Consider the following 26,883-nt stretch of genomic DNA (forward strand, 5'->3'; position numbering starts at 1 on the left):
GGTATGAGTAAGACTGCACCTAACTTGAATCATATTTAAATTTAAGGAGAATGTATATTCAAATAGAATGAATCCATTTCATCCCTAGGCATGAATCGGAAACACAGGACAAAAAAACGACAGCTTAGTAGTCCTGTATGTTTACCATTCAATGACTTCGGCTTACGAAATAACTCTTTCCATGACCTGAAGTACTATCACTGTCTCCTAAATAATTGAAACGAATATTATCTTCTCATTCCTCTGCGTTTGTAGCAATGCTACATATTCTCAAATATCCCTTCAAGCTATTTATCTAGAAGATAAAATCCAGGTTAGAGTTTTTCTCCAGTAAACAAAACCAAATATAGAGTTTTACCCTTTAAAAGAGGGAACCTGCAGAGCAAATAGAGTAATTCAACACAGAGACAAAATTATTCCATTTAAGTAAAATAGCTGGTTTTATAAAGTTGTATACAATTTGTGTGTGTGTGTATATATAGATGTATATTTTTTAGGGCTGCATATGAAAGGATTAAACAACAAAGCTAGGGCATGATTTAAGAACTTCAGAATAGCCCTGGCTGGGTAGCTCAGTTGGTTAGAGCATTGTCCCGATATCCCAAGGTTGCAAGTTCAGTCTCCAGCCAGGGCACATACAATAATAAACCAACAGATATATAAATAAGTGGAACAACAAATCAATGTATTGTTTGTCTGCCTCTCTCTCTCTCTCTCTCTCTCTCTCTCTCTCTCTCTCTCCCTTTGTCTCTCTAAAATCAATAAACCCTTGGACACAGACAATAGGGTGGTGAAGGCTTGGGGCAGGGGCCGGCTAGAAAGGGTCAATGGGGAAAACAAGGGACATATGTAATACTTTCAACAATAAAGATTTAAAAAATAAAAATAAAATCAGTTTTAAGCAAATATAAAAATAAATAAAATCAATGAAAACAAAATAATAATAGAAAAAAATGTTCAGGATAATGGCTGCCTCTGGGAAGAAGACACATGTGATCCCGGAGAGGCACCAGGGGCTTCTAATGAGCTACTTATGAATAATCCAGTTAGTATACAGAGTGCTGGGAATCGATTTATTTGTAGTTCTTTATCATTACCCTTTCACTTTACATGCATGTTACACGCACTCATGCATACATGATACATTTTGTAATTAAAGTAAGAGTTCTGTGCAGACAGGCATGTAACAGTTAGCAGTAGTTTCCTCTGAAGTGGGGGAGGGTAGAAAGAGGGTTAGTGGCCACGTTTACTGCTTGCTCATTGTGCTTCTGTTTCTGGGTTTGGGTTTTGTTTTTGTTGTTGTTTTGTAACACAAGGAGTAATGTGCATTCATACTTTTAAAAAAACCACGAAAGATAAGTTTTAGCTTGTAAAACAATCAATTACACTCATCTTAGGGAATTATTTTCCTGCTATAACGCAAAAGTACCTCGAAAGGATGAACATAAGGTTTGTACAGCTTTCATTTTCCTACACTGCAAAAAGTCATATAATAAGCTTAAAAATAAAGATACCATATTTAATGGTACTTTAAAGTCTTTCTGGCGATTCTTGTCCACTTCAGAAAGATGGCATTTACGTGTACTGTGATCAAAGAATCCTTTCATTTTTATTCTGGGCAAGGTAACACGGCGACTTACAAGACTGCATACTCCTTTACACAGGCAAGAGATGCGGAGGTCCCGATTAGCCTCCAATTAGGCTGGAATTCCAAGGAACTCCAAGAATCATCAGTGTTGTATTTCTTTTATCCCTAAGTGACTTCAAATTCCGTTGTTGGAGTAACAGTGGCCGACAACCACAGCGAGCTCTTTATGTGGGACTTAATGCTCTCTAATGCTCTTTCCAGCTCTGAAAATCTTTCGGGCTTCATTGAAATGCAGCCATCTCCTCAGCAAGTGGAAAATGTGATGCAATTACTCTTTTCATGTGTCTTTATCTGAGACAGCAGCCTGAATATAAAAGCATTATTTACCAAAGCAGACCACGATATGCAGGACCGTGTTGCTGGGGAGTCTTTCACTTCTCCCCAAATAGAATGTGAGCTCCGTAGAACAAGGGACCTGTGTGAGCACCTGGTGCAGTGCCAGGCACCCTACCTACTGATAACTGCTCGCTGAGTGCATTTGCTTGCTTTTTGGCTCAGAAAATTAATTTGTTTCAGGCGGCCACCCGTATATTTCACAAGCCTTTACTCAGTGCCAAGTCTAAGCCAATATGACGGCAGATGTTGCGATTACAAATACGATTCAGGCACTTTCATGCCTTCAGGAGGTTAAGTCTATGCCTGAGTAGAGTTTGTTATTACATCTACCCAGCGACAACAAGGGTAAAACTGACCACACAACATTGAGTGAAAGATGCTAGACACAAAAGAGCACATTCTGTGTACTTCTCTTTATGTACATTTAAAAACAGGTAAAACTAACCTTTGGGATTTGAAGCAGGGACAGTGGTTACCCTTGAGAAGATTAATGACTGGAAGGGGCATAAGGATGCGAATGGGTTAGTTAGTGTTTTGTTTCTTAATCAGGGCTTGATCGCTTGTTGAAAATCCATCAAGCAGTGTGCTTATGATTTGGGCACTTTGATATATGCATGTTGTACTTTAATAAGAAATTCACCTTGAAAAAAATAACACTTTTAAAAAGCCTCTGGCTTGCATAAGTGGATTTCTGTTATTTTTCATACGGTTCAACACATTCTCAACACCCTCCCAATCTCGCTCTAAGTCAAATGCCACTTCCTACAGAAAGTCTCCTATGAGCCCCAAACTTGAATGACTTTTTTCCTCCTTGGAAATGCAGAGCATTTTGTATATGCACCTCCCTTACTTTAAGCATTCTTTAACTCAGACCACCTATCACAGTGCTTTGGATGTTGCAGGTACTCAAAAATCCTTAAACAAAGAAACATTAAACCTTCTATTACCTGCACTGCTCCACATGGCCCCTTCCTGGGCTTCTGGCTATTCCATAGTCTGTCCCTTTACTCAGCATCACATACACTACATAATCTGTGGGAACCTACTCTAAATGTGATGTCAATAAACTTGAAACCCTTTCCACTGATGGCTGGGACCTATTAAAAAGAAAAGAGCCGAAACTGGTTTGGCTCAGTGGATAGAGCATCGGCCTGCGGACTGAAAGGTCCCAGGTTCGATTCCGGTCAAGGGCATGTACCTGGGTTGCGGGCATATCCCCAGTAGGAGATGTGCAGGAGGCAGCTGATCGATGTTTCTCTCTCATCGATGTTTCTGACTCTCTATCTCTCTCCCTTCCTCTCTGTAAAAAATCAATAAAATATATTAAAAAAAAATAAAAAATAAAAAAATAAAAAGAAAAGAGCACTGTTCTTTTATTCTAATGATAGATATTGTATAAAAACTTCAAACAAAGGAAAAGAAAAGTTACCAGTAATTTATTATACACTTTATTCTTAGAACACCACATACATGTTTTTGTGCCCACACATGCAGCTCTCACCGAAGGTCATCATTTTTGGAGCGTCCGTGTCCTGCTTTGCTTCACCAACTTCCCCATCTATGGACATGTGGGCAATTTCAACTTTCACTTTCCGAAACAATAATCATCTTTATAAAACTGTCCATGCACTATAACTACATAAGGGTAAATCCCTTAGAGGTTTATTTTCTGTGCTATTAGCATAAACATTACAAGGGATTTTTTTTTTAGGATACATAGATTTTTTCTATGATAGCAAATTCCACACTTCATTGATTCACTGTTTTTAACCTTTTAACATCTATGAAATCAAAATGCCCCTTAGAGTGGATGGCATGTTAAAATTACTGTCAGCCAGGTGGCAGCTGGGACATGGTTCACACCGCTATTCCACCCTGCAACACCTTGGAGGCATTTTCAGAAAACCGCTGAAAGTTCACCTCAGGAAGGAATGTAAGTGCTGAATATCGTCTGAAAACATTTTGATACCCTCTTTAAGAAAGTGCCAGCACTGACTCTCACAGAAAGGGGGGAAAAAACCCAGAGGACTAAGCAGAGCTCTCTTTTATAAAATCCTGAATCCTCAAAGTTCTGATGGCACAGATGATAACAGTGTGAGCAAACAGGGATGTTGATGCTCTGAGTTGAAAAGTGATTTGGAGGTACTGCACTCATTGTGAAAAAGTTTTATAAAATAACCAGCTCAACCAATTTATTTTGCTTATATTTTCCCCATAATGTATGCATATGAGTGATTTAGGATTATGATCTATCTCTATATATAAAAGCCTAAGTGACCAAAAGACCAGTCGAACGGTTGCTATGATGTGCACTGATCACCAGGGGGCAGATGCTCAACACAGGAGCTGCCCCCTGGTGGTCAGTGCGCTCCACAGCCAACTTCCCATAGTCCCTCCCCCTGGCAGGCTGTCCCCGATGGGCCCCGATCACCAGTCAGTTGAGGGACCCTACCCGTGCACAAATTCGTGCACTGAGCCTCTAGTACCTAAGTAAGTATAAAAATATCTGACAATAATTACAAAACAAAATTGTAAAGAAGATAGCATCATATCATAGTTTACTTGGTGGCTCTCCCCATCATCTTCTCCTCTCTGGCATTAGGGACCTGGACTTCAGTTCAGGGAGGGGTGTCCCTGCCCCCTCAAGATGAAGACTGGTTTGAAGTCTGTCAGTGTTGTGACCTATGGAGGCTTCAGGGCAGTGGCAGTAACTTCCATAAAGAATTAGACACACAATTTTCTACTGGAAGAATTGGGTAAGAGATTTTCACCTTCAATTGGAGAAAATATTCTGGAATGGATTCTAGAATTTTTTGCACTAATGGAAGGAGTAATAATTTTCTCCTATCTTGTCTAAAGTGAAAATCACAAATACTGGCTATCAGCTATTAAATAAGTAATGGCATCAGGGATGTTCAAACCTTCACATTACAAACTGATCAATACAATGCAAGTTGACACAGAGACACAACCTTACCCCCTTTCCCCCTGCTGACATTTAGCAGCCTCAGTGATATCTAACCTGGGAGTCACTGACTGAGGGCACTGCCACGGAAACAGATATATTTGGATAAGCTTTCAAGTATACCCACAGAAGATGTATAACAAAACCACATGTTATTCTTTTCGAGCCATTTCTCTGCTAAAACTATAGCAATACTGTCAGCAAGTAGAAAAAAATATCGATTAGGATTTCACTGCTTAGTTCACCCATCTAGGAAAGTGAAAGTGGTCAAAAGACAGAATGTAAGAAACAAGAAGGAAAAGCAACAGTGCATACATTAAGCCACTGCTCCCCAATCCTTTCCGTTCCTAAGGGCCATGAACGTTTCAGCCCGCCTGTCAGCACACATACTCTGCCATTATCCGCCTTCTACCTTCCCTCCCACACCAGGGAGCAGTTGGAGGGTTGCTCTTTTCACATTAAAAGAGAAGTAGATAATGTCACATCCATCCCATAGCTGGGAAATTCCTATGTAAGTGGCAGTGTCCACAAACAAAAATAACCCTGTCTGGAAACCACTCTACTTTCCCAGCTCAGCTGGACGCCCACACAGTAATTGTGACCACAGGGGTACCTGTCACGGCTGCTGAGCTGATAAGTGAATAGGAGGGCCTTTGACTTCCAAACTTATCACACCATGCTTGAAAAAATGCATCTCATACAATGGACGAACTCTAGACGGCTTGCTAAACAGGGCCTTTAAGCAAAATAAGTAACTGAATAATAAAAACAGTAGATAATTCGAGTGTGGTTCTGGTGTTACTACGGTGCTTCCTCACGAGGTATTGGCTAAAACATAGCCTGGGGAGAGGAGAGGGGTTGTGGCTTCCAGCCCATAGCTTGTCCTTTTTGTCCCCCTGATTCTCTGTCATACGCTCACTCACCTCCATTCCTCAGACACTTTGAAAACGAAGAGACCAACTTTAGGAGCCTCACCTCGCCGTCCTCCGTGGTTGGGAGGTCACAGCACAGAGCCTTGCTCCTGGACGGGCCGCCTGCACCAACTGGACTCACAGGGTTCTAGAGGATCTGGATCCTATTTGCTGGTTCACAGGAGACAACACTGCCGGAGACCCTACCCCCACGTGAACGCATGGCCCTCTGTCTCCGCTAAGAACTACAAATGCCTCGGCACAATCCAGGGAGGGTGTTTGGTTTGGGAAAGTCCAGCCCTGAGGTTGTGAATACCCCTTCCTCAGAAGCCCCTGTGTGTGAGCTTGTATTAACAAACGTCTTGGCAACAGGGGGAATCAATCGGGGGACAGGGGAGATGACCCAGGATCATAATGCTGAATGTTAGGGGCATTTTTTTTAGAGCAGAGCAAAAAACCCATCGTGAATCACTAGGATGTTCTCGAAGACCTTAGCTTTTAAATCCATTATGACCTCTCACACACATAACATTTTGCAAAACAATAGCTACCCCTATGCAGTGAATTGTAATATTTTTCTTTCCTGATTCATTTGTAAGAGTGTTGCCCAACCTTCTAAATTTATTATTTGAATTGCAGTCAGAAAAACAACTAATATAAAAGGTTACTGAGACAGGTGGGAATGTAATTAAATTGCCCTATTTACAGGAAGTCTTAGGAACACTGGTATGGGAGGTTAAGATGTCAAGTTCCATTCCCTCAGATACTAGGATGATGCCATTGACACAATACGACAAACACAAAGGTCTCAGACATCCGTTTAGTCTTTACGAAAGGACATGCAGTAAGATTACAGGGGGGAAGTAGTGTTTTACCTCAATTCTGAATAAACACATAAACATTTAACAAGGTTACACCTCAATAAGGAAATACTTAATGGAGACAGCATGTTCTGATCAGGGGTTGTAAAAAGAAGCAGGAGGTGAGGAGGTCTGGGGGCACAAGAAGAAAAGAATGAAGGCCAAGTTCTCTTGGTTTGTGCACATCTCCTAACTGGCTCGCCCCCAAACCCGGTGGAGAATGTTAGGTGGCTGCTGCTCACAGCACCGAGAGAACAGTGGCTCCTGCGACTCAGAACAGAGGTCACTCATAAGGATCAAGAAAGTATCTGTGCATCCTTATTACATGGGCTCCAAGCACAACCACAAGAGCCGTCATCCCAACCGCTACAACATCATCGCAGAAGCCTCTGTCTTCTGTTTTGAATCACCTCCAATAGAGCTAATGGCAGTTGGAGCTGAGTAGCAACTTGGCAGCTGAAGAGCTATGACATGTTTATATTCTTTAAGGGGGAAAAGAGTTAATTATGAAAGATTGCGAGGTTCCAATGACTAGATGTTGCCCTTAGATCTCTTTATACACTAACCGTACATATTCAAGCTTGTGCAAAACACTGCTTTCCTCTCTCGGAAGCCTTCATTCAACAAATGATACTGTGTATAACAGCAACAACAACAGCTTGATGATTCCATTCAATGTCCCAAATCCAAATTGGGTGCAGAAATAAGAGGAGCTCAAATTGTTAGCCTCTTTTGCAAATAAAAGGTAATGGTTGCTGAAATGCCAGCATTAACAATGACCATTCATATACAGCACCATCACGGTGATCTATCTCTCTCTCTCTCTCTCTCTCTCTCTCTCTCTCTCTCTCTCTCTCCCTCCCTCCCTCCCTCTCCACACACACACACACACACACACACACACACACACACACACGTGCCTTTATACATCAACTACAGTCCCCAGACATTAGTTATCCCAACTATGACTTGGCATCCAAATATTAATATGTTGACTATGCTTTGCCCTCTTTTTTTAAAATGTTTTTATTGATTTTAGAGAGAGAGGACAGGAGAGGGAGATAAAGAGAAACATCAAGGAGAGAGAAACATCAATATCAATCAACTGCCTCCTGCATGCCCCCTGATGGGGATCAAGCCTGCAATCTGGGCATGTGCCCTGACCAGGAATCAAACCAGAACCTCTGGGTGCGTGGGCTGACGTTCAACCACTGAGCCACATTGGCCAGGCATGCACTCATTTTTATAATCCTTACCATGTATGCCTATTGTTTAGAAGGTTAAATTAATATAGTTATCTGAATTCTATACAACCCAACCATTAACAAATTTGTTTCTGGAGATTTAAATGCCAGGATTAGCAATGATAGTATCAAATTCATGCCCATAGATAAACAAGAATAGGCCTCTAGTAATGGTTTCATAAATTAAAGAATTTCTCCAGAAATTGTTCTAATATTATTATTTGCTCTTGGGAGAATCTGGAGGAAGCTCAAAGAGCCAGTATGTTAACTGAAAGGGACTTTTGATATCATTTGGTTCAAGTGCATCATTGCACGTCAAATCCAATACCATCAGCCTCTTGATCTCTTAGCAGCATCTGGCATTGTTATGTACCTACTTACTGAAATTCTTTCATTCCTAGGTTTCCAAAATGTTAGTTGTTTTGGCTTTCCTCTAACCAAAAAGTTGCTTTCTATTCCCAATCCCCATAATGGTTCTCTCTAGCCTAACCCCACCCCAGGTGTCTATCCTTACCTATACCTCTTCCAGAGTTGCTCCCATCCAGTCTCACAGTTTCAACTATCTGTCCTATGTTAGTGGTGCCAACATCTGTGTCCAGCCTCAGCAATCTCAAATGCAACACGCCCAACACTGAATCCACATTTTCCTTCCAAGCCTCTTCTTTTTCTTATATTCAATTTTTATAATATCATAAATCATTCACCCATTACAAATATATCACGTTTACTCTGCCCTTATATTCACACACCAGTTTCTAGAAATTATTTCTGAACTCTCTAGACTATTGTTAACAGCCTCATAATTAACATTTTCTAAAACCAATGTCTCTTTCTCTGACTGGCTTATTTTGCTTAGCATAATGCTCTCCAGTTCCATCCATGCTGCTGCAAATGGTAAGAATTCCTTCTTTTTTACAGCAGCATAGTATTCTATTGTGTAGATGTAGCACAGTTTTCTAATCCACTCATCTGCTAATGGGCACTTAGGCTGTTTCCAAATCTTAACTATGGTAAATTGTGCTGGTTTGAACATAGGGGTGCATTTATCCTTTCTGATTGATGTTTCTGTTTTCTTGGGATATATTCCTAGAAGTGGGATCACTGGGTCAAATGGAAGTTCCATTTTTAGTTTTTTGAGGAAACTCCATACTGTTCTCCACACTGGCTGCACCAGTCTGCATTCCCACCAGCAGTGCATAAGGGTTCCCTTTTCTCCGCCTCATCCCCAGCACTTGTCATTTATTGATTTGTTGATGATAGCCATTCTGACAGGTGTTACATGGTACCACTTTGTCGTTTTGATTTGCATCTCTTGGATGATTAGTGACTTTGAACATGTTTTCATATGTCTCTTGGCCTTCCTTATGTTCTCTTTTGAAAAGTATATCACATGATACCACTCATTTGTGGAATATAATGAACAACATAAACTGATGAATAAAAACAGATCCAGAGACAGAGAAGCATCCATCAGACCATCAAACAAACCTCAGAGGGAAGGTAGGGGAGGATGGGGGTAAGTGGGAGAGATCAACCAAAGGACTTGTATGCGTACATATAAGCCTAACCAATGGACACAGACACCAGGGGGGTGAAGGCATGAGTGGAGGGGGTGGGGGTGGGTCAATGGGGGATAAGGACACATATGTCATACCTTTATCAATTAAAAAAAAAAAAGCCTTGAGGTGGGATTTTACCAAATCCCAGTCCAACAGCTACGCTCTGCAGATAAGTATCTGAATATTGTTTTTGTGGTTTTGTCCTCTCAGCAAAACTCTCTGCCTTAATTTCCTTCTTAAGGTTTGATATTTTCGTGAAGCCTTCTCTGACCAAGAGCCAAAGACAATTCCAGTGTTTAATGGCTTCTTTATCTACTAAAATAAAGTCTTTCTTCCCTCTAAAAAAGATAAAAAATAAAACCAATGTCTCTTATACACACACGTCAGTACGCTAGCACAATTATTTTCTAAAACAGAACTCTGACAATGTTTGTCTAAAAACCTTCCATGATTTCCTATCACTTATAGGAAATGTCCAACTTCCTCAGCACCCTTCCCGTCTCAAACTGTGTCTGAGTCTCACCTCACCATATGACCCCTTGGCTTATCACTTTGGGCCGCTCACCTTACTTCAACAATCAAATAAATGGTTTCCTCTACGTAAAGTGCTCTCATCTTCTGCCTTTCACACAATTCTACTTATTTTAAAATGTTACCTCCTCTGCATAGCCTCCCTCAAATCTCGAGGCTATTTCTGGATGTCCCTATAGCACTCTGTTCACACTAATAATATCACACATCCACTGTACCCTTCTTGTCTGCTAAATGGTAACCTGTATTGAAAAAGGTGCTATTTCGTCTTTGCGTAGCTGGGGTTTAATACACCTATGCATGGTAAGTGCTCAACTCACAACTGCTAAGGAAGTTTGTGAACACAGTGACAAACACTGGACTTAAGAGTGAAAAGATATGAATTTAAGTCCTACTTTGGCTAGAACCGAACCTCTGTGAGCTTCAACTCCTTCATCTGTAGGCTGGGATACTAGAATCTTTTTCACCTGGGAAATGCTATATTATAAGAATAAATAAAATCTCCCTGGCTGGTATGATTCCATTGTTAGAGCATCGGTCCATGCACCCAAGGGTCTCGGGTTCGATTCCCGGTCAAGGGCACATACATACCTGGGTTGCAGGTTGATCCCCAGCCCCAGGTGCATGCAGGAGGCAACCAATCAATGTATCTCTCTCACATTGATGTTTCTCTCTCTCTCCCCCACTTTCCACTCTAAAAAATAAAATCAGTGGGAAACAATATCCTCAGGTGAGGATTAAAAAACCCCCCACCAGAATAAATGAAATCAAGTAGAGAAAAGTACTATGTCAAAGAGAGACAACTATATTAAGTATGACCCAAGAATATAATATTTTAATGTTTAGTCTTTCAGACTAAAATGTATCAAAGGTTAAAATATGCTACAGCCAATGCCCAAATGGGAAAAAAATATAAATGCAATAAAAAGAGATATTTTCTCTATCTTAGCATTCACTGTTCTTAGAAATCAAAGGTGACATCAATTTAAGGTGATCTTTACAGCGTAATGATATTAGCATGTAGAAGCAATAGATTATAGGGGAAAAAAGCATAGGTTTTTTATTAAAATAGACATGAATCCTAGTACCATCTGTTACTGTGCTTTCTTATTAGCAAATGCTTTTTTAGTGCTTACTATGTAGATAAGTGCTTTATGCATATTAATCCATTTAATTCTCACAAGAACCCCCTGAAATAGGTCCTATTATTGTTATGATTGCCTTTTTACATACAAGGACACTGAAGCAGGGAGGTTGGTTAGTTAATATAACGAGGCAGAGCTAGGATCTGTGTCTGCTGGGCCTGGGTCTAGCCTGGCTCTAACTACTGAACAATGTCGCCTGTCCAAATAGTGATGTGACGGGCTAGCACAATGCCTGACCCCTGGTGAATTCTGGACAAATGTTAGTTTCCTTTTGAACATAATGGTGCTTCGGTGATGAGGCCATATGCCGGTGAGCATGAGGTCTGCTCCATCATCTGACAATAACCCCGTGCCACTTCGACTCCAGGAAAGGGGGATTTTATCTGTATAGTGTATTGCCATCCTTTCCATATGAGTGGGATTGCCAAGAAAACTAGAAAAGATCAAACCATTTTAACATCCATTCAAATGTCTCACACACACACAAACACACACACACACACACACACACACACACAGTCACACACATTTTTCTTCTGATGAATCATTAAAATGCCATTACACTGGGGTGAGACAAGGTAGACAGTGGCCAGCTAATTCTTTCATTCAGATCTCCTGGGTGTCCTCTGACACATCCCAGCACACCAGTTACATTTTCTGTCACAGCCAGCGTGGTTCACCCGGTATTAACTTGTTCCAGTTCTTCGTCCCCTCCGATAATCTCAGAAGCACTCCTCGCTCAGTGACGTTGTTGCACTTCCCTCTCTAGCATATCATTCAGGGAGGAATGGTGTGAAATGCTCTCCAAAATAGCTCACATCTCTGTGGTGCTCTTGGCTTGCGCCTGCTTCAGACCCGGAGAGGACATTTGGTTACAACTATTGGGGTAGCTCATACTTCTCCATAGTTCTTCCAACTGCCTTCATTCTTACATAACCTACTTGCTATTATCCTGCTTTTGTTTTCTTCATTTTTTTTCTAGTTCAACAAATACCATGCCCATTGTCAGTGACACAGGGGTTCTTAGATCATGAACCTGTGCAACATCAATAATAGGGTGAACCTAGGAACAAAATTGCATGGGCAGAAATAAACAGGGCGATTTCTTCTTCTACCTATGCTGGAGCAGAGTGTAACAAAATAGCCCTCCCATTAACAACAATAAAAGGTGGGTTAAGAAAAAAATCAAACAAATAGCTATTTAAAGATCATGACAGTAATCAATGCAATAGGGCATGAGAGGCCAACATCCTCGAAAGGAGAAAAATACACTTAAGTGAGCCCTACATTTGCTGCTTTTCTTTTTTGCCTCAGGTAATTTGCCAATTTAGGTGTCAACCCATAGTGACCAAACAGAAAGCAACAGCCTTTCTGTTGCAGTCTTACTGGGTTGGGAAGGGGAAACAATGGAGTTCAAGGCTACCAGAATTGCCAGAACTTGAGACCAAGGACCAGGATTAAAAGGCACCGCAGAGTAGTGAGAACATTCTGCAAGTTCCTCCTCAGGTCTTTGATGACTCCTCAGCTGCTTATTACCAGGGCAGGATGCTTTGAACCCCACCGGAAAGCGACTGGTTCAGAGGCTAAAAGGCAACTCGGATATTTCGGCAATCCCCGCGTACTTACTGGAGGACAAAAACTGCGCTCATGTTCCATCAGGAAGGAGGTTATCTGGGAGTAAGGACAGACCAGGAACCCAGGGTCATTGAAAACTTTTTGTGTTCAATTTCCAAGGTCACCGGAGTTCAAATGCAAATGGGTGTGACATAACCCTCTCCATCTCCCAGGGCCTTGTTGTCTAGCAACTCAGGGATGGACAAAGTCGGACTGTGCCTTGGTGTTCATGAGCTTCAGGCTGCACAGCAGTTGGACACCAGTTCCCCTGGGACCAGGGCCTGAGCATCCCCGCGGAAGAACTTCAAGTGGCATGCGTAGATGACAGCTGGGGAGCCTGTCAGCAGCCACCATGTGAGGGTTCATTCGCCGTTCTAAAGCGCCACTGAGCTGTTCCTCAGTTACCTTCTCTTCCCCTGGGAGAGGACTGAGGGAAAGCCTCTCCCTTTTTGCATAAGCTAAGACATCCTTTCTGAAAACCACCTCTTGGTTCCAGGCATATGTATTAAATTCATCACCCTACTCACTAGAGGAGCCCAGCAGTCCAGGCAGAGGTCAGGATAGCTGGGACTCGGCTGGTGACAATATAGGTGTTAAGATGCAGTGCAATTGCAAATATATTTCCTTTTTAAAATATATTTTCATTGATTTCAGAGAGGAAGGGAGAGAGAGAGAGAGAGAGAGAGAGAGAGAGAGAGAGAGAGAGAGAGAGAGATACAAACATCACTGAGGGGAGAGAATGATTGATCGGCTGCCTCCTGCACACAGGGATTGAGCCCAAAATCTGGGCACGTGCCCTGACCTGGAATCAAACCATGACCTCCTGGTTCATAGCTCGATGCTCAACCACTGAGCCACACTGGCTGGGAGCAAATATATTTCTCTTGACAGCCCAGGGAGGTGATTCTCTCCAGGTGCAGACCCAGATCAGCTGTGTACTAAAATCATCTTTTTCACCATCACCCTATACTGCCTCCCAAACTGGGTTGATGACAACCCAGGTAAGTGGAATGGGGTACTTCCCCTACTTGGTAAAAATACCAGGGTATCTCTACCTCTTATGTCCAGAGCCTACAATCAGGATAATGAACATAGCAATAAAATTTCATTGAACTTAATTTAAATGGCTAATCATTTATTAACTGCTCAAAGTTTCCCCTTTGCTGCATTAGTTAGTGCAAGTGTCCACAACAGCTCTGATGGATAACGTGTGAGGCTCATTTCACAGGTGGAGACTCAAAGGCTTAGGTGAATCTCAAGGCTTCTTGAGATTCCCTGGTCCTCTCTGCCCAGAAAAAACCCCAGTTCTGGGCAGCCCCTTGCCCCACTCTGCTCACATCCCAGAAGGGGTGGCATCTCACTCTCACCAAACCAACGACTTCAAACATCTATCTTTGTTGGATGGGATAAATATTAGAAGGAAGGGATTCGATGCTAATCATTTCTGACACATTGTTGTACTCTTTTTGACCATTTTACACAAGTGTATGCTTCCCTGTACTTGCTGCATTTGCCATTTGCCTTCTTGCTGGTCTCTAAACCTGGTTATTATTAGCGAATCACTAATTCGTGTCTTGAGGTAATAGTTAACTGAACATACCACCATAGTTTTAACCACTAGAGTTAAGATATTAAAATTTTTTCATGTAGGATTTTGATATCAAAGGAATAGTTTGAAGTATTTATTTAAGTACTTAAAGAATCATGGAATCTAAGAGGCTGAGGAAGACTTTAGATTCATTCAGCGTGGTGGCTATCAACTCTGGCTGAACATTAGGATCATCTGAAGTGTCCCCTCCCAACACTAGACCAATTCCATCAGAATCTCTGGGCATCTGTAAGTTTTAAGCCCCCTGGTTCTAATGTGAAGCAAGGGTGGAAGTCACAGATCTAAACCAAGATCCAGTGGGGGAAGTGACTTGCCAACGGTAAGGCCAATTTGTGGTAGAACCACAACCAAGACCCAGGTTTCCTAGCTCCCTGTTCAATTTGCATTTAACATCCCTGAGACATAAACCACAGACGACTCGGTGCAAGGGAAAGGCGGGGGTTTCACTGGTTGTAATTCTGATGCTTCTATCACTGAGGCTTCATTTCTTCTGATTCTCCAAGTTCTGCCTCAGCTGCCAAACTAGTTTACCTTGGAGCAAAGGGATGCAGAAAAGCTGTGCTCAGGCTGCAGCAGCACCATCGGCAGTACCCCAAACTGCCAGCTGTCCTCTCTCCTCTGAAGGAGCGCCACACTAGTGAGTGAGCACAGAGTTAAGACCTCACTAAAGGGGCTACGCTAAAACCTGCTCTGCAGCCACGCTCGAGGAGCCTTTGACTAACTGGGGCACTATTCTGGAACTTGACTTTAGATGCACCCATTTTTAGGTACATAAGGATGTAGGTGCAGCAGCAGTGTTTATGTAGAGGAAAAGTGGAAACATCCTAGAAATGTCAAGGAAGCATCAAGAAAATGTCAAAATATAGCCTTACATTTTAAAAAGCTATTAAACATATATGTAACATTCCCAATTTGATAAAAGTAAATACGTAGCCACAAAATGAAAAATAATATAGGATAGTTATTGATGGTCATTATCGTCCTCTTTTTAAGTGTTTCTATATTTTCTGAGGTATATGTCTTTCATTTAAAAAGGCACACATATATAGATACATCTCTATATAGATCTATCTATCTATCTAAGCAGCAGGATCCTAAACACATGCACAGAATTGTATTTGTTTATAACTTTTGACACCCTGGATCCTTCTGCTTGTTACTTAATACAGCTTTTTTCCTCTTAGACCATGAACATGGACCAGGCCCCCACTTCATGCCACATTCTACAAGAGGACTAAACATTTTAATGGGAGACTCAAATTAGAATTTCCCTGTCAAAAGCTAAGAAAAAATTTTTGTTAATGTCATAGAATATTTTTTTCATGAAATTAGAGACTAACATTAACAGAGTCCATCGTTCCAATCTCCAGATTATTTAACAGATCCTAACAATAAATATTTACTGAGCACATTCCATGCACCAGGGACTTGTCTAGGCTTTGGGAACTTTACCATGAACAACAATAAAAATAATGTCTAAAAGCTTTGCTGCTTGTGGAGCTTACATTCTGATGGGATAAACACGTTATATGAAGCAGGGAGAGGGCAGGGAGAGGGGTAGGGTGCACTGGGGATGGGATGTGGGGGAGGGACGCTGCTGTTGTCAGTAGAGTAGCCAGGGAGTGCCTGAGGGATGAGGTCATATAGAGAAGGGTACCTGAGAGAAGCAGAGGCAGCCAGTCCTGTGGGTATCTGGGAGGAAGAACATTCCAAGCATCTCCTTGATAAATAAAGGGGGAAACATCTTTTCTCCCCCACTATTCTTTGGATCATTTGAATTACATTCCTGATGAGGGTGTAGTCAGTTTGTGGCTATAGAATGGCCAGACAATATCTTCTGTAGACAATGATGACCACAGAAAAGACATATTTTAAGGGGGAAAAGAGTACTCCGTATGCATACTGTCAACACCTCTGAAAAACCTCAACTCTCTGACTTTTCAATAGTGCTTGAGTGGGACTGTATGTGTAGAACACCATCTACGATGGAGAGATATCAGGCTGACTGGTTAAGAAACAAAACATTTCCTGGATTTTACCTAATTTATGTACTCATTGTATATCTTTGCCTGGAAAGGACATGGATACGCCATATATTGCATCCAAAAATACATCTAATTCTTTTTTTTAAATCTCTATTATGAAATGTTCAGACAATCCAAAACATAAGCTTCAATTTTTTGATAAACGATGCTTCTTTCTACTAAAAAAGATTTTCTAACTATCACAATATTATAGAATATACAAGATATTTAAAAATAAACCTTATAGGAATAATTTTATAACCAATGCTTTTGAAGCAGTAAAAATATTTAATTTTCGTCTCTTATATAGAAAAAAGACTTAGATCTAATCCTCATCATTAATATTTTGACTTCAATCTATGAAGCACACTTAGTCTATCATATGTTAAACTGCCAAGTGATTAATCCCTGAAATTTTAAAATAAAAAAATTATACTTACAGACAACGTGTTCATCTACTAGAACTACCAGAATTTCTCTGGGTTTTATATTACCAATAAAAACGCTAAGAGCTGTGATAACCTGAATAGGATTTGAGGTTCATTTTAATTCAAATTTAGCCTCTCTGAATTTACATGATCATATACACAGAATTTCAGCACCAGTCAGTATTCAGCTAAGATCCTCCTTAGAGTACATGCAAGATCAAGTATCTCTTTGTGGGGATACACTGAAGACTTTCAGGGACTAGCAAAATAGCAAATTCTTTATATACTGAGTTTCATGTCCAGAAGTGAAACAATAATGGTTAGGCTCCTTCTTTTACAAAGTTGAGACTGGTTTCTAAACAAAGTAACGTGGCACCAGAGGCATACTCATTCCTTCTGAAAAACTAAAAAGATGAGTTACAAAGTCCCAGGTACCTTTCCAGTTTTCATGGTCTTGAAATTCCTTCTTTTTTGAGACCTCAGGGGAGTCTTAAGAATAGAGGCATCAAGAGAGATGAGGATGGAATCCGTACTAAAGATTAGAAGGTAGGAGACAGGATGCCTTTCAAATCCCCCAGACATGTATTTCTATGACCTGCAAGGAGTAAACAAGGCACACAGTTCCTTGAAATGCGCAGGCCATATTAAGTTACACTGCCAATAATGTTATTGCACACTGACACTGAAGTATGGCTTTCAATAACAGCGTCTGGAGTTCTTGGCTGTTGGCTATCTAGCTGCCAGCAGACAGACAGGTGAAGAGGTACCGCTTAGCGCCAAACAAACACACAAAAACAAAGAGAGGCGGGAGAGAGTGTGGTGGCCTGGGGGATTAAGACCAAACAGAAATGGTAGCTTTCTGTATGCATCTTAAGGGAAAAATGAAGTGGACCCGGAGGCTCTTCAGGTTTGGAAAGGCCCTTCAGAATCACCCATCAGAACCCGTTGCACGAATCCTGCATCAAGCAAGCATGCACCATTCACGTCTGATTTCCACCTGAATGCAAGAGAAAGCTTCCCCTCCCAGGGAAACCTCTTCAATTTCTAAACAGTTTTCGAGCCTTATGAACTTCTCCCTTTACCAGGCCAAGTCTGCTTTCTGCAAACTTTCCTCACTAACCCTTGTTCGACTCCATATAGCTGAGGCCGCAAATGGCCTTGGGGTTGAGGCAAGGGGATCAATGAGCAGCGCAGGCCAAGAGCCAGACCATAGGAAGTGATGGGGACCTGGGCCAACTAATGGGCACGCTGACCATCTACAGGGCCGGCCAGAGCTCTGCTCTGGCTGCCTGCGGCCACGTAGGCATATAAGTCCCTGCCATCGGATTTTCTGATGCGACACCAGAAATTTGAATTTCAGTAAAAAATATCCTAATTTTGGAATATACAAGGAGTTCAAACAGCGCTTAGAAAACAACTAACCAAACCTCTCACTTTTGAAGTGAGAAAACTGAGAGCCGGGAGAGAAAAAGTGGCTGATCCAGAGCCAAATGGTTAATCAGAGGGAAGGTCCCGCTTCTCCCAGCATAGAACTGCAGTCTGCAAGGTGGTGCATTTGGCCTGTAGACTCGTGCAAGAATTCTGAAAAAGGAATCGGCTTCAGATCATCCCCCACATCCATGCTTAAGTCACCACTGGCCTCGTCTAATTTTTAGAGCATCCATTCAAGTTGAGAGGACGTATGGGGCAGTAGTTACAAGCCCAGACTGCTGGGGTTTGCACATCCAGCTCTGCCACCTACTACCTCCCCTGGCTAGGCCTCAGTTTCCTTGTCTGTGAAACAGGGATAATGACAGTGCCTACCTCAGCAGAGTTGTGAGGATTGAATGAACGAACATTCATCAAGTGCATAATACATGCCCGACGCAAAGTAAGTACTACATGAACAATAGTATTCCTACCCAAAGAGAGGGCTGAAAACAGAGTTAATGCAAACATATTACTTAAAGGAAAATGTAAAAAAACACACACATTTATAAAACCCTGAAAATATTCTAGAAAAATGAGTCCTGGGGGGTGGGGGGGAATTAATTATAGCAGCTAGTTCCTTTGTAGAAGTTAAGGCAAAGGCGGACTTTAGCATTTAAAGTAATGCCCATAAATGTAGCATGAACCAGGGAATTAAACTCTTAGCACCCACCTACGCAGGAAAAAGCCTCAGTAAATATCCCACATTTTCTCCCCGAACCTTGGAGAAAGTCCTAGAATATATGGGATACACTTCATCCTGGGTGCTTCCTCGCCAAGGGCTGGGCTTATTGTCTAGACCAGCGGTTCTCAACCTGTGGGTCGCGACCCCTTTGGGGGTCAAATGACCTTTTCACAGGGGTCGCCTAAGACCATCGGAAAACACATATATAATTACATATTGTTTTTGTGATTAATCACTATGCTTTATGTTCAATTTGTAACAGTGAAAATACATCCTGCATATCAGATATTTACATTACGATTCATAACAGTAGCAAAATTACAATTATGAAGTAGCAACGAAAATAATTTTATAGTTGGGGGTCACCACAACATGAGAAACTGTATTAAAGGGTTGTGGCATTAGGAAGGTTGAGAACCACTCCAGTGGTCGGCAAACTGCGTTCGCGAGCCACATGCAGCTCTTTGGCCCCTTGAGTATGGCTCTTCCACAAAATACCGACTTCTGCGCATGGGCCACGAAGTTTCAATCGCACTGTACATGCACGCCCGCACGTGGTATTTTGTGGAAGAGCCACACTCAAGGGGCCAAAGAGCTGCATGTGGCTCACGAGCCACAGTTTGCAGACCACTGGTCTAGACAGTTACTGCAGCCATCTCCTCCCTCCATCCCTAAGTTACTATTAGGGACCCAGTCTCTCAACAGGTCTTCCTAGAAGGCCAGATGTTTAGTTTCCTCCTTTCCCTTTAACTATGTATGAACAATAGACAAAAAGGTGGCAAACACCCTCTAAAAGGGGGGAGGAGGAAACACACCATTTCTTCCATATCACAACTCAGTCAGACACTGCATCCGCACACCTGCAGATCCACCATGTTTATCATGTAGGTCCTGCCAATGATGAGATTTCAGTTTACGCCAAGAGAAAGCACACATGCAACAGGAGAATCCTAAAAAGCTCACCAACCATCTGAAAGAGCTGGAACATTTGTCTCAAATCACATGAACCACAAAGACTGGCGTAACTGCTCTGGCCTCTAATGCATGAAAGGGTAAATAAAGAGCTTTCCTGAGGCTGCCAGGGCCTCCTGATCTCTGGGGTTGGATGCTCCAGTTTGTGGCTCCCGGTGTCACTGTGTATGGTGCTTATGAGGGATAATATTAATGACGGCTACGTCCCAGCTACAGATGTAAGCATTGCGCTAACTCATTTATTTCACAAAACAACCGAGGTAGATAGTATTATCTCCCACTTACCAGGTGAGGAAACGGAAGCCCCAGGAGGTTGAGTAACTTTCTCAAAGATGCACAGTGAGAGGAAGTAGCAGAGCCAGGCCACAAACTCAAGTGGTCGGCTCTCGAGGCTACACTTCTTAACTTGGGTCTCATGGCTTTTGCCTGCACCTGCAAGTTCACTCCCGGGGCTCTCACTAGGTGGAGACTGTATTCTTATATGTATAGCCTTTTGCTCCACGCCCCTGTCACTTTCACAAGGCAAACCGTGCCAGAAGCTCCATAAAGCAATGAAGACACGTTTCTCTCATCCTTTTATAGGGGACCTATAAAATCCCTGGTCCATGGGCTTTTTTTTTTTTAATTGAAAGAGATGTCTTTTTTTTTAATTGAAAGAGATGTCTCTACCAATGTCTTTCTCTCTCTCTTCCCTAGGACAACAAGTGTATGGGTTGAAAGAACAAATAAATGACTAACAAGGGGAATGGAGCAAAATAAAAAGCAGAGAAAGAATTAAGATTATGTTGAAAGTAACTACAGTCATCAGGGAATTGCAAATTGAAACCACAATGGAGACACCACTTCACAACCACAGGATGATCAAAATAAAAAATACAGATAACAACACATGCTGATGAGGAAGTGGAGAAACTGGAATCCTCATACATTGCAGGTGGGGGTGTGAAATGGTGCAGTTGCTTTGGAAAATGATCCGGCAGTTCCTCAAAAAAGTTAAACCATACAGTTGCCATGTGACTCAGAAATTTCACTCCTCGGTATGTGCCCAAGAAAATGTCCACACACAATTTGTATATGGATGTTCATAGGAACATTATTCTTAATAACCAAAAAGTGAAAAGAAACTAAACGTCTATTAATTGATGAATAAACAAAAGGTGGTGTGTACATACAAAAAAATGTTATTTGGCAAAGAGGAATGTAATACTGATACATTCTACAGTATTGCTAGACCTTGAAAATATTATGCTGAGTGAAAGAAGACAGTTATACAAAAAAATATATTACATGACTTCATTGGCATGAAATGTTCAGAATAGGCAAATTATATATAGAGGCATAACGTGGATTACTGATTAACTAGAACTTGGAGATTGGTTAATAATGACAAGTAACTGCTAATGGACATAGGGTTTATTTTTGGAATTAGTGGTGAGGGTTGTACAACTCTGTCAGTATGGTAAAGGCCATTAAGTTGTTTACTTTAAATGAGTGACTTGTATGGCATGTGAATTGTATGGCAATAAAGCTGTCATACTTTAAATAAGATTTAAAACCTGGTTACAAAATAAAACTATTAGTCTATCCCAGGAGAATCTGTGTCTTTGTGAATGAGAAACCATAATTGTAGAAGTGACAGAAACCCCAAATCATTTAAGCAGGAAAGGGAATACATTGTAAAAGAACTGCTATATGGAAATGTGAAGGGGAAATGATTTCCTTTTCATGGAATTCCGAGATAGTGGGTGTGTGGGAGTCATATCACTATAATGCATAAGTGTTACATGATGGGTTGCATAACTCTAAATTCAGACCTTTTCCTCACCTGAAAGCCATCAGTTCCAAAAATAAAGGATCTAGAGGAGGTGAGATTTTTTTTTTTTGAAAATGCGAAGGCTGATGTTAACTCTTTTGTGACTAACTTAAAAAGTTCACAAATGTAAGGCTTCTCTGCATTTGTGAACTTTTTAATACTGAATCCCATGTTCACAAAAGAAGATCTGATTAGCACCCAAAACGAATTTAAAAATCACACTCAAATTTAACTAGAAAAATGGAAGCCTTGGGGAGCTAAGAGGGAGACACTGACAGCAGACCAGTGCTGGCTCTGTTTGAGATTCAGGCAGAAGAATTTAAGAGTGAAGTGAAGGGTTTGCCAAGCTGCTGGGTCATGTATCTACTTATAATGAGACTTTAGCAGAAATCAATGCAATTTCTGAGTAAAGTGAATACGGAGTCTCCTGGTGTGGCAATACATCAAACGGCACTAGGGAAGTTTCATGGCTATTAGCAGACGCAGCATTAACACATTTTTTCAAAAACAGAATAATTAGAAAGAAGATAATTTCCTTCGCATTGTTTAGTCTTTAACTTTCAAACTATTACTAAGTCCTTTACTCCCACGAGGTCTTAATCAAGCATCGTTTGTGTAGAAAATCAGCTTACTGCTTTCTTTAAAAACAGGCGAGCCATTAATTGATCCAATGTGTTGGCAGTTCTGGCAGAACTTTTTAGACAGGAACAAATGATGCCTCTCAGTCTGTATTCCAAGAAGCCAAGTTTAAGATTTCATGCATATGCACAAAGAAACATTGAAAGAATCCTGCAAAGTCAGCCAAGAATCTTGGCATTTAAAGGACTAAATAAATAAATAAATAAATAATCTCCTTCCCACCACCCTGCCAGTTGAAGTTAAGATATTAAATATGTTTACTTAAAGATACTTTACATGACTTAGAGTGCTCTCCCAAAGTCCTCCAACTCCTTGAATATCGTACTTTAAGTAATGCTCCTATGACTCAAGGTCAGAATGCAATCTTTTTCCCTACAAAACTGTGAGCTCGAGAAAGCACATCATGTGTTCCTATCTGCACGATTGTCACTCCTCTAAGTTTACTGCCTCTCCGTCTCTTCATTAACTACCGCACCGCATTTTCCTGGCCCAGGTGTTAGGAGCATTGCTGTCCACACCTGCTTGTGTGACGGTTGACCATTTCCTCTTCTAAAAACGGCTAGTGATGATGACTCTCTGGTAATAAAAAAAAACCAATTGGATATTTCACTAATAGGTGACATGAGCTCTTGGAATGAAAACTTGTCCCCAAAGAATGCACACCCCCCCCTCACCCCAATGTAGCCAAAGCTTGGTGTTCCATTTCAATAGTATAACTGCTTATTCATATCTGGCTTTTAAGGAAAACAATAGTAGTTGTTTTTTTGTTTTGGGTTTTTTTTTTTTTTTTTTTTTTTGCTTAAGTGACTCCAGTCAGAAAATGCATCTGTCATTTCTATTCCCTTCTCCCTATGGATGTCACAGCTTCCGCCCAGGAACTCCTCCGTGGAAGGAGGGTGCACTTCTGGGCACATAGGAACAAGTAGCACCCTGGACTCCGGGAATCTGCTAAATGGAGCTGCTGATGCTGACAAGCCCGGAGAGGACTTCTTGTTCTTCCTACCAGGGAAGCACTGCTGTGTCAGTCAGGGTAAAGCGCCAGTTTTAGGGCAGTAACCCCTTTCTAGCCCTGGCCCCCTGCGATCACTAAGAAAAGCTTAGCCTTTCTGTCCTGAAATCCTCTTATTGGCACAAACATATTTAACCTCCCAATCAAGCAAAGGACAAGGCAATCCTGAAAAAAGTAGACGTAACTTTATGGCCACCATGTCTTTCTTGGCTTGGTGAGGATTGCTATTATTTACCATCGTGCCCGCCTGTCAGCTTCTCCGGATGACAGCCTGGCAGAGCACACGGCTGTTAACATTGTGTGTGATGTTCGGCAAGCCAGCGGGAGGGGGGTGGTGCCCAGTCTCCCCGGAAGCACTGAAACCTGACTTGAGAAGCTAGTTCTCAGAGGAGGCGAGCTGCTCGAGCCAGTAACCCTACCCACCTCCTGATACACGCACGGGAGGCGTATACCTGATGCACCCAGCGAGGGCAGAGCTCAGTTATCAGATCTACCCGGTCCACACAGGTGCGGGTGTCCCTCGCCGGGCACAATACCTGGGTCCTGCCCCTGAACCGCACCTTTCAGGTCCTCCTCTGAGAAGTTAGGCCACCTCAGCGACCCTAGTCCCAGCGGCTCTAATCTATCTAACCTGAACGCCCTCCCTAGGTCCCCCAATTCAGTGAACCCTTGTTCTTTGTAACCCGCACAAAGTGACGCCCAGCGAAACTTAGTAGGTCCAGGGAACAGAGACGCGTCTTGGCCAAAGCGCAGACTCCCCAGATCGGCGCCAGGAGGCAGGCGCAGGCCCACCGCCTCCATCCCTGGGGTTCCCCTCCCCCGCGCCCCCGGGACGCTCACCTGCGTGGGACATGGTGATGGTCTCGTTGGTGTGGGAGCCCACGTTGAAGATGACCACGGCGGAGGCGTTCTGTAGGAACGCGTTCCGGATCTTATCCCTGTCCGTGCAATTGCCCTTGGGGATGAGGGCTATCCAGTTCTTGCCGTGGGCCGGGACGGCGAACTTGGTGTTGGGGTCGCAGGCCAGGCGGTCGTGGGCCGAGCTGGCCATGACCACCTCCCCGCGGGCGTCCTGCTTGGGCGAGTGCTCCCCGTAGCGCCCGCACTCGGTCTTCTCGGTGTGCAGCTCGGCGCCGCCGCCCGCCGCCCCGGGCTCCTGCGGGGGCTCGGCGTAGGTGATGTTCACGAAGGCGGTGTACCATTCCTCCTTCTCGGCCACGGTGAAGTCCAGGCAGAGCAGATGCACGAAACAAAAGGAAAGCAGCCATGTTGAGAGAGCCAGACTGCGGCAGGCTTGGACGAGAGACATTGCCATCTTCATCCGCCGCGGCCCCCTCCCCGCCCCCCGCGCCCTCCTCCGGCCCCGTCCCTCCTCCCCCGCCCCGGCCAACCCTGGGCCGGCTGCCTCCTCCTCCGGCTCGGGCTCCTGCTCACTCCCAAGCCCGGGGGGCCGCGGCCGGGACGCGCAGCCGCCGCGGGGACCGGATTCCGAGCGGGTGGGAGGCGCCGGCCCCTTCCCCTTTCAGCCCAAGCGCGGCGGTAGCATTTCGCTTCCCGGGCGCCGGAGGGGAGCAGGGGGAGGGGGCGCTCGAGGCTTGCGGAGGAGTCCAGCTGCCGAGCGTCCTGCGCCTTCGCCGGGCTTCTCCTCTCATAGGGGTGGCAGGGGGCCGAGAGCGAGCGGGGCGGCGGCTCTGCGCCCTTCAGCCCCGGCGCGGGCGGGCGCGGCCGCTGGGAGCGCGGGGTGCTGCCCAGGGAGTCCCGGCCGCTGCTCCTCTGCGCGCCGCTCGGTCGCGCTGCGGGCGCTTCGCTCCTGCTCCTCGCTTCGCTGGCAGCCACGCCGGACACACTTGCCGAGGGAGAGGCCGGCTCCCGGTAGCGGGTGCGAGCGGGCAGAGAGAAGTACTCGGTCTCTGTGTGTGTCTGTATATGGTGTGTGTGTGTGTGTGTGTGTGTGTGTGTGTGTGTGTAATGTGTGCGTGCAAGGAGGAGCTTAGTGTGATGTCAAAGATTCGGGGCTTCGCTTGCCAAGCTCCCTGGGTCTCTCTTTATGGGCAGCAGCGACCCCTGCTGGGTCTCAAATTCAACTCCATATGCGATTTGCATCGGGAGAGGCAAAAAGGGACGCGCCTCCTTGACCTATGCTTAAGGGAACGACTTTCTGCACCTTACATACAGCGAAGTGTGTGTGTGTGTGTGTGTGTGTGTGTGTGTGTGTGTACACGTACCTATTGTAATCAGCCTTCCCATTCGCAGGAGCAACTGTCCGTAGTTACCCATCCGAGGGCCACAGGGTAAGGCCAGCTGGGGCGGGGGGTTTCTTCCCAGCCAGGCCTGGAAGATCTAGGGCAGGGACGATCGTATGTAAGTGTGCATCGGCATCACCTAGGGGTTGTTACAACTCAGACTGATGGGTCCTGCCACAGACTTTCTGATTCAGCACATCTAGGTCAGGGCTCCAGACAGCGTGTGCCTTTCTGACAAATTCCCAGGTGGTGCTGCTGGTCTGGGGACCACTCTATTCAGGTGAGTACAGGAATGGGCTTCTTTCCTCCCTTCTGGACGCAAATGTGTGACATTTGTTTTCTGTAGAATGAGTGTTCCCAACTCTACAAGAAGAGAAGCTGGGTGAGATGTTTCTTTGTTGTGTTTATTCTGGTTGTCAGGACTGGTAACAGAGGCCTCACAGCCGCAATAGGCAAGGGAGGTCTGCTTGGGTTAGTATTGTTTATAGCGTGTTCTCCAGTTGTGAAGAGAGATCACAACTAGTCAGCAGAGAGTACATCCCCTCTAGAGGAGTGTTCTTAAAACTGACACAGCACAATTCCCTCCCAATTAAATGTTTGGTTATTTTTCTTTCGCACCAACAGTTTCCTTGACTTGAGATACGTGCTGTATATAGTATCTAAACCAATTTGCAAGAGGGTTCTCAATGGTTCCCATGATACTCCCACCTGGCACTTTTTCAGACAAACCAGAACCCAATTTACGATGCAGACAAAAGTGTCCCTTTCCCCCAGGACCTTAGTCATTTACAGGTTTCTGTTAAAGACCTTTCACCAGCAACTTCTCTTTATCCAGCAGCCATGCAAATAGCTGGTGGCTATATCCAAATTAGAAGCAGGCACAACAAGAACTACTAGGAAGAATTTGTCTCTGTGGCATTTGATGTGCTGGATTTGTGTGCTTTCATTTTAGAAAATAGGCTTCTAGGCAACTGGGATGGTGCTTTTTATAGTGCCTGACGCCGCAGGCAAACGTGGAGACTGCCTGATTCCCTGATTTCCAAGCCACCAAGATGAGGGAGGTCCACTGGCTCCCCCTGCTCTCCCCACGCCCAGCTAGGTTCTGTACAGATACCATAGCAAACCAAGGCGGTTCCCCAAACCTCCCTATGTCTTAACAATTCTCCAGCGACAACACTGGA

The 26,883-nt window shown here is 43.5% G+C and overlaps 1 protein-coding gene across 2 annotated transcripts in view; it reads right to left on the reverse strand.

The window, feature by feature from the left end:
* The window catches only part of RNF150 (ring finger protein 150), a 160,271-nt gene extending 135,467 nt beyond the window's left edge, over positions 1–24,804 (reverse strand). For both annotated transcript variants that reach the window (XM_036312864.1, XM_036312863.1), the window contains exon 1: positions 24,300–24,804. In XM_036312864.1, coding sequence (XP_036168757.1) covers positions 24,300–24,780 — 481 coding nt within the window. In that variant the 5' untranslated portion in view covers positions 24,781–24,804. The remainder of the gene's footprint in view (positions 1–24,299) is intronic.
* Between the last annotated feature and the right edge of the window lie 2,079 nt (positions 24,805–26,883).

Source organism: Myotis myotis, unplaced genomic scaffold, assembly GCF_014108235.1.
Source record: "Myotis myotis isolate mMyoMyo1 unplaced genomic scaffold, mMyoMyo1.p scaffold_m19_p_6, whole genome shotgun sequence".
Taxonomy (NCBI): Eukaryota; Metazoa; Chordata; class Mammalia; order Chiroptera; family Vespertilionidae; genus Myotis; species Myotis myotis.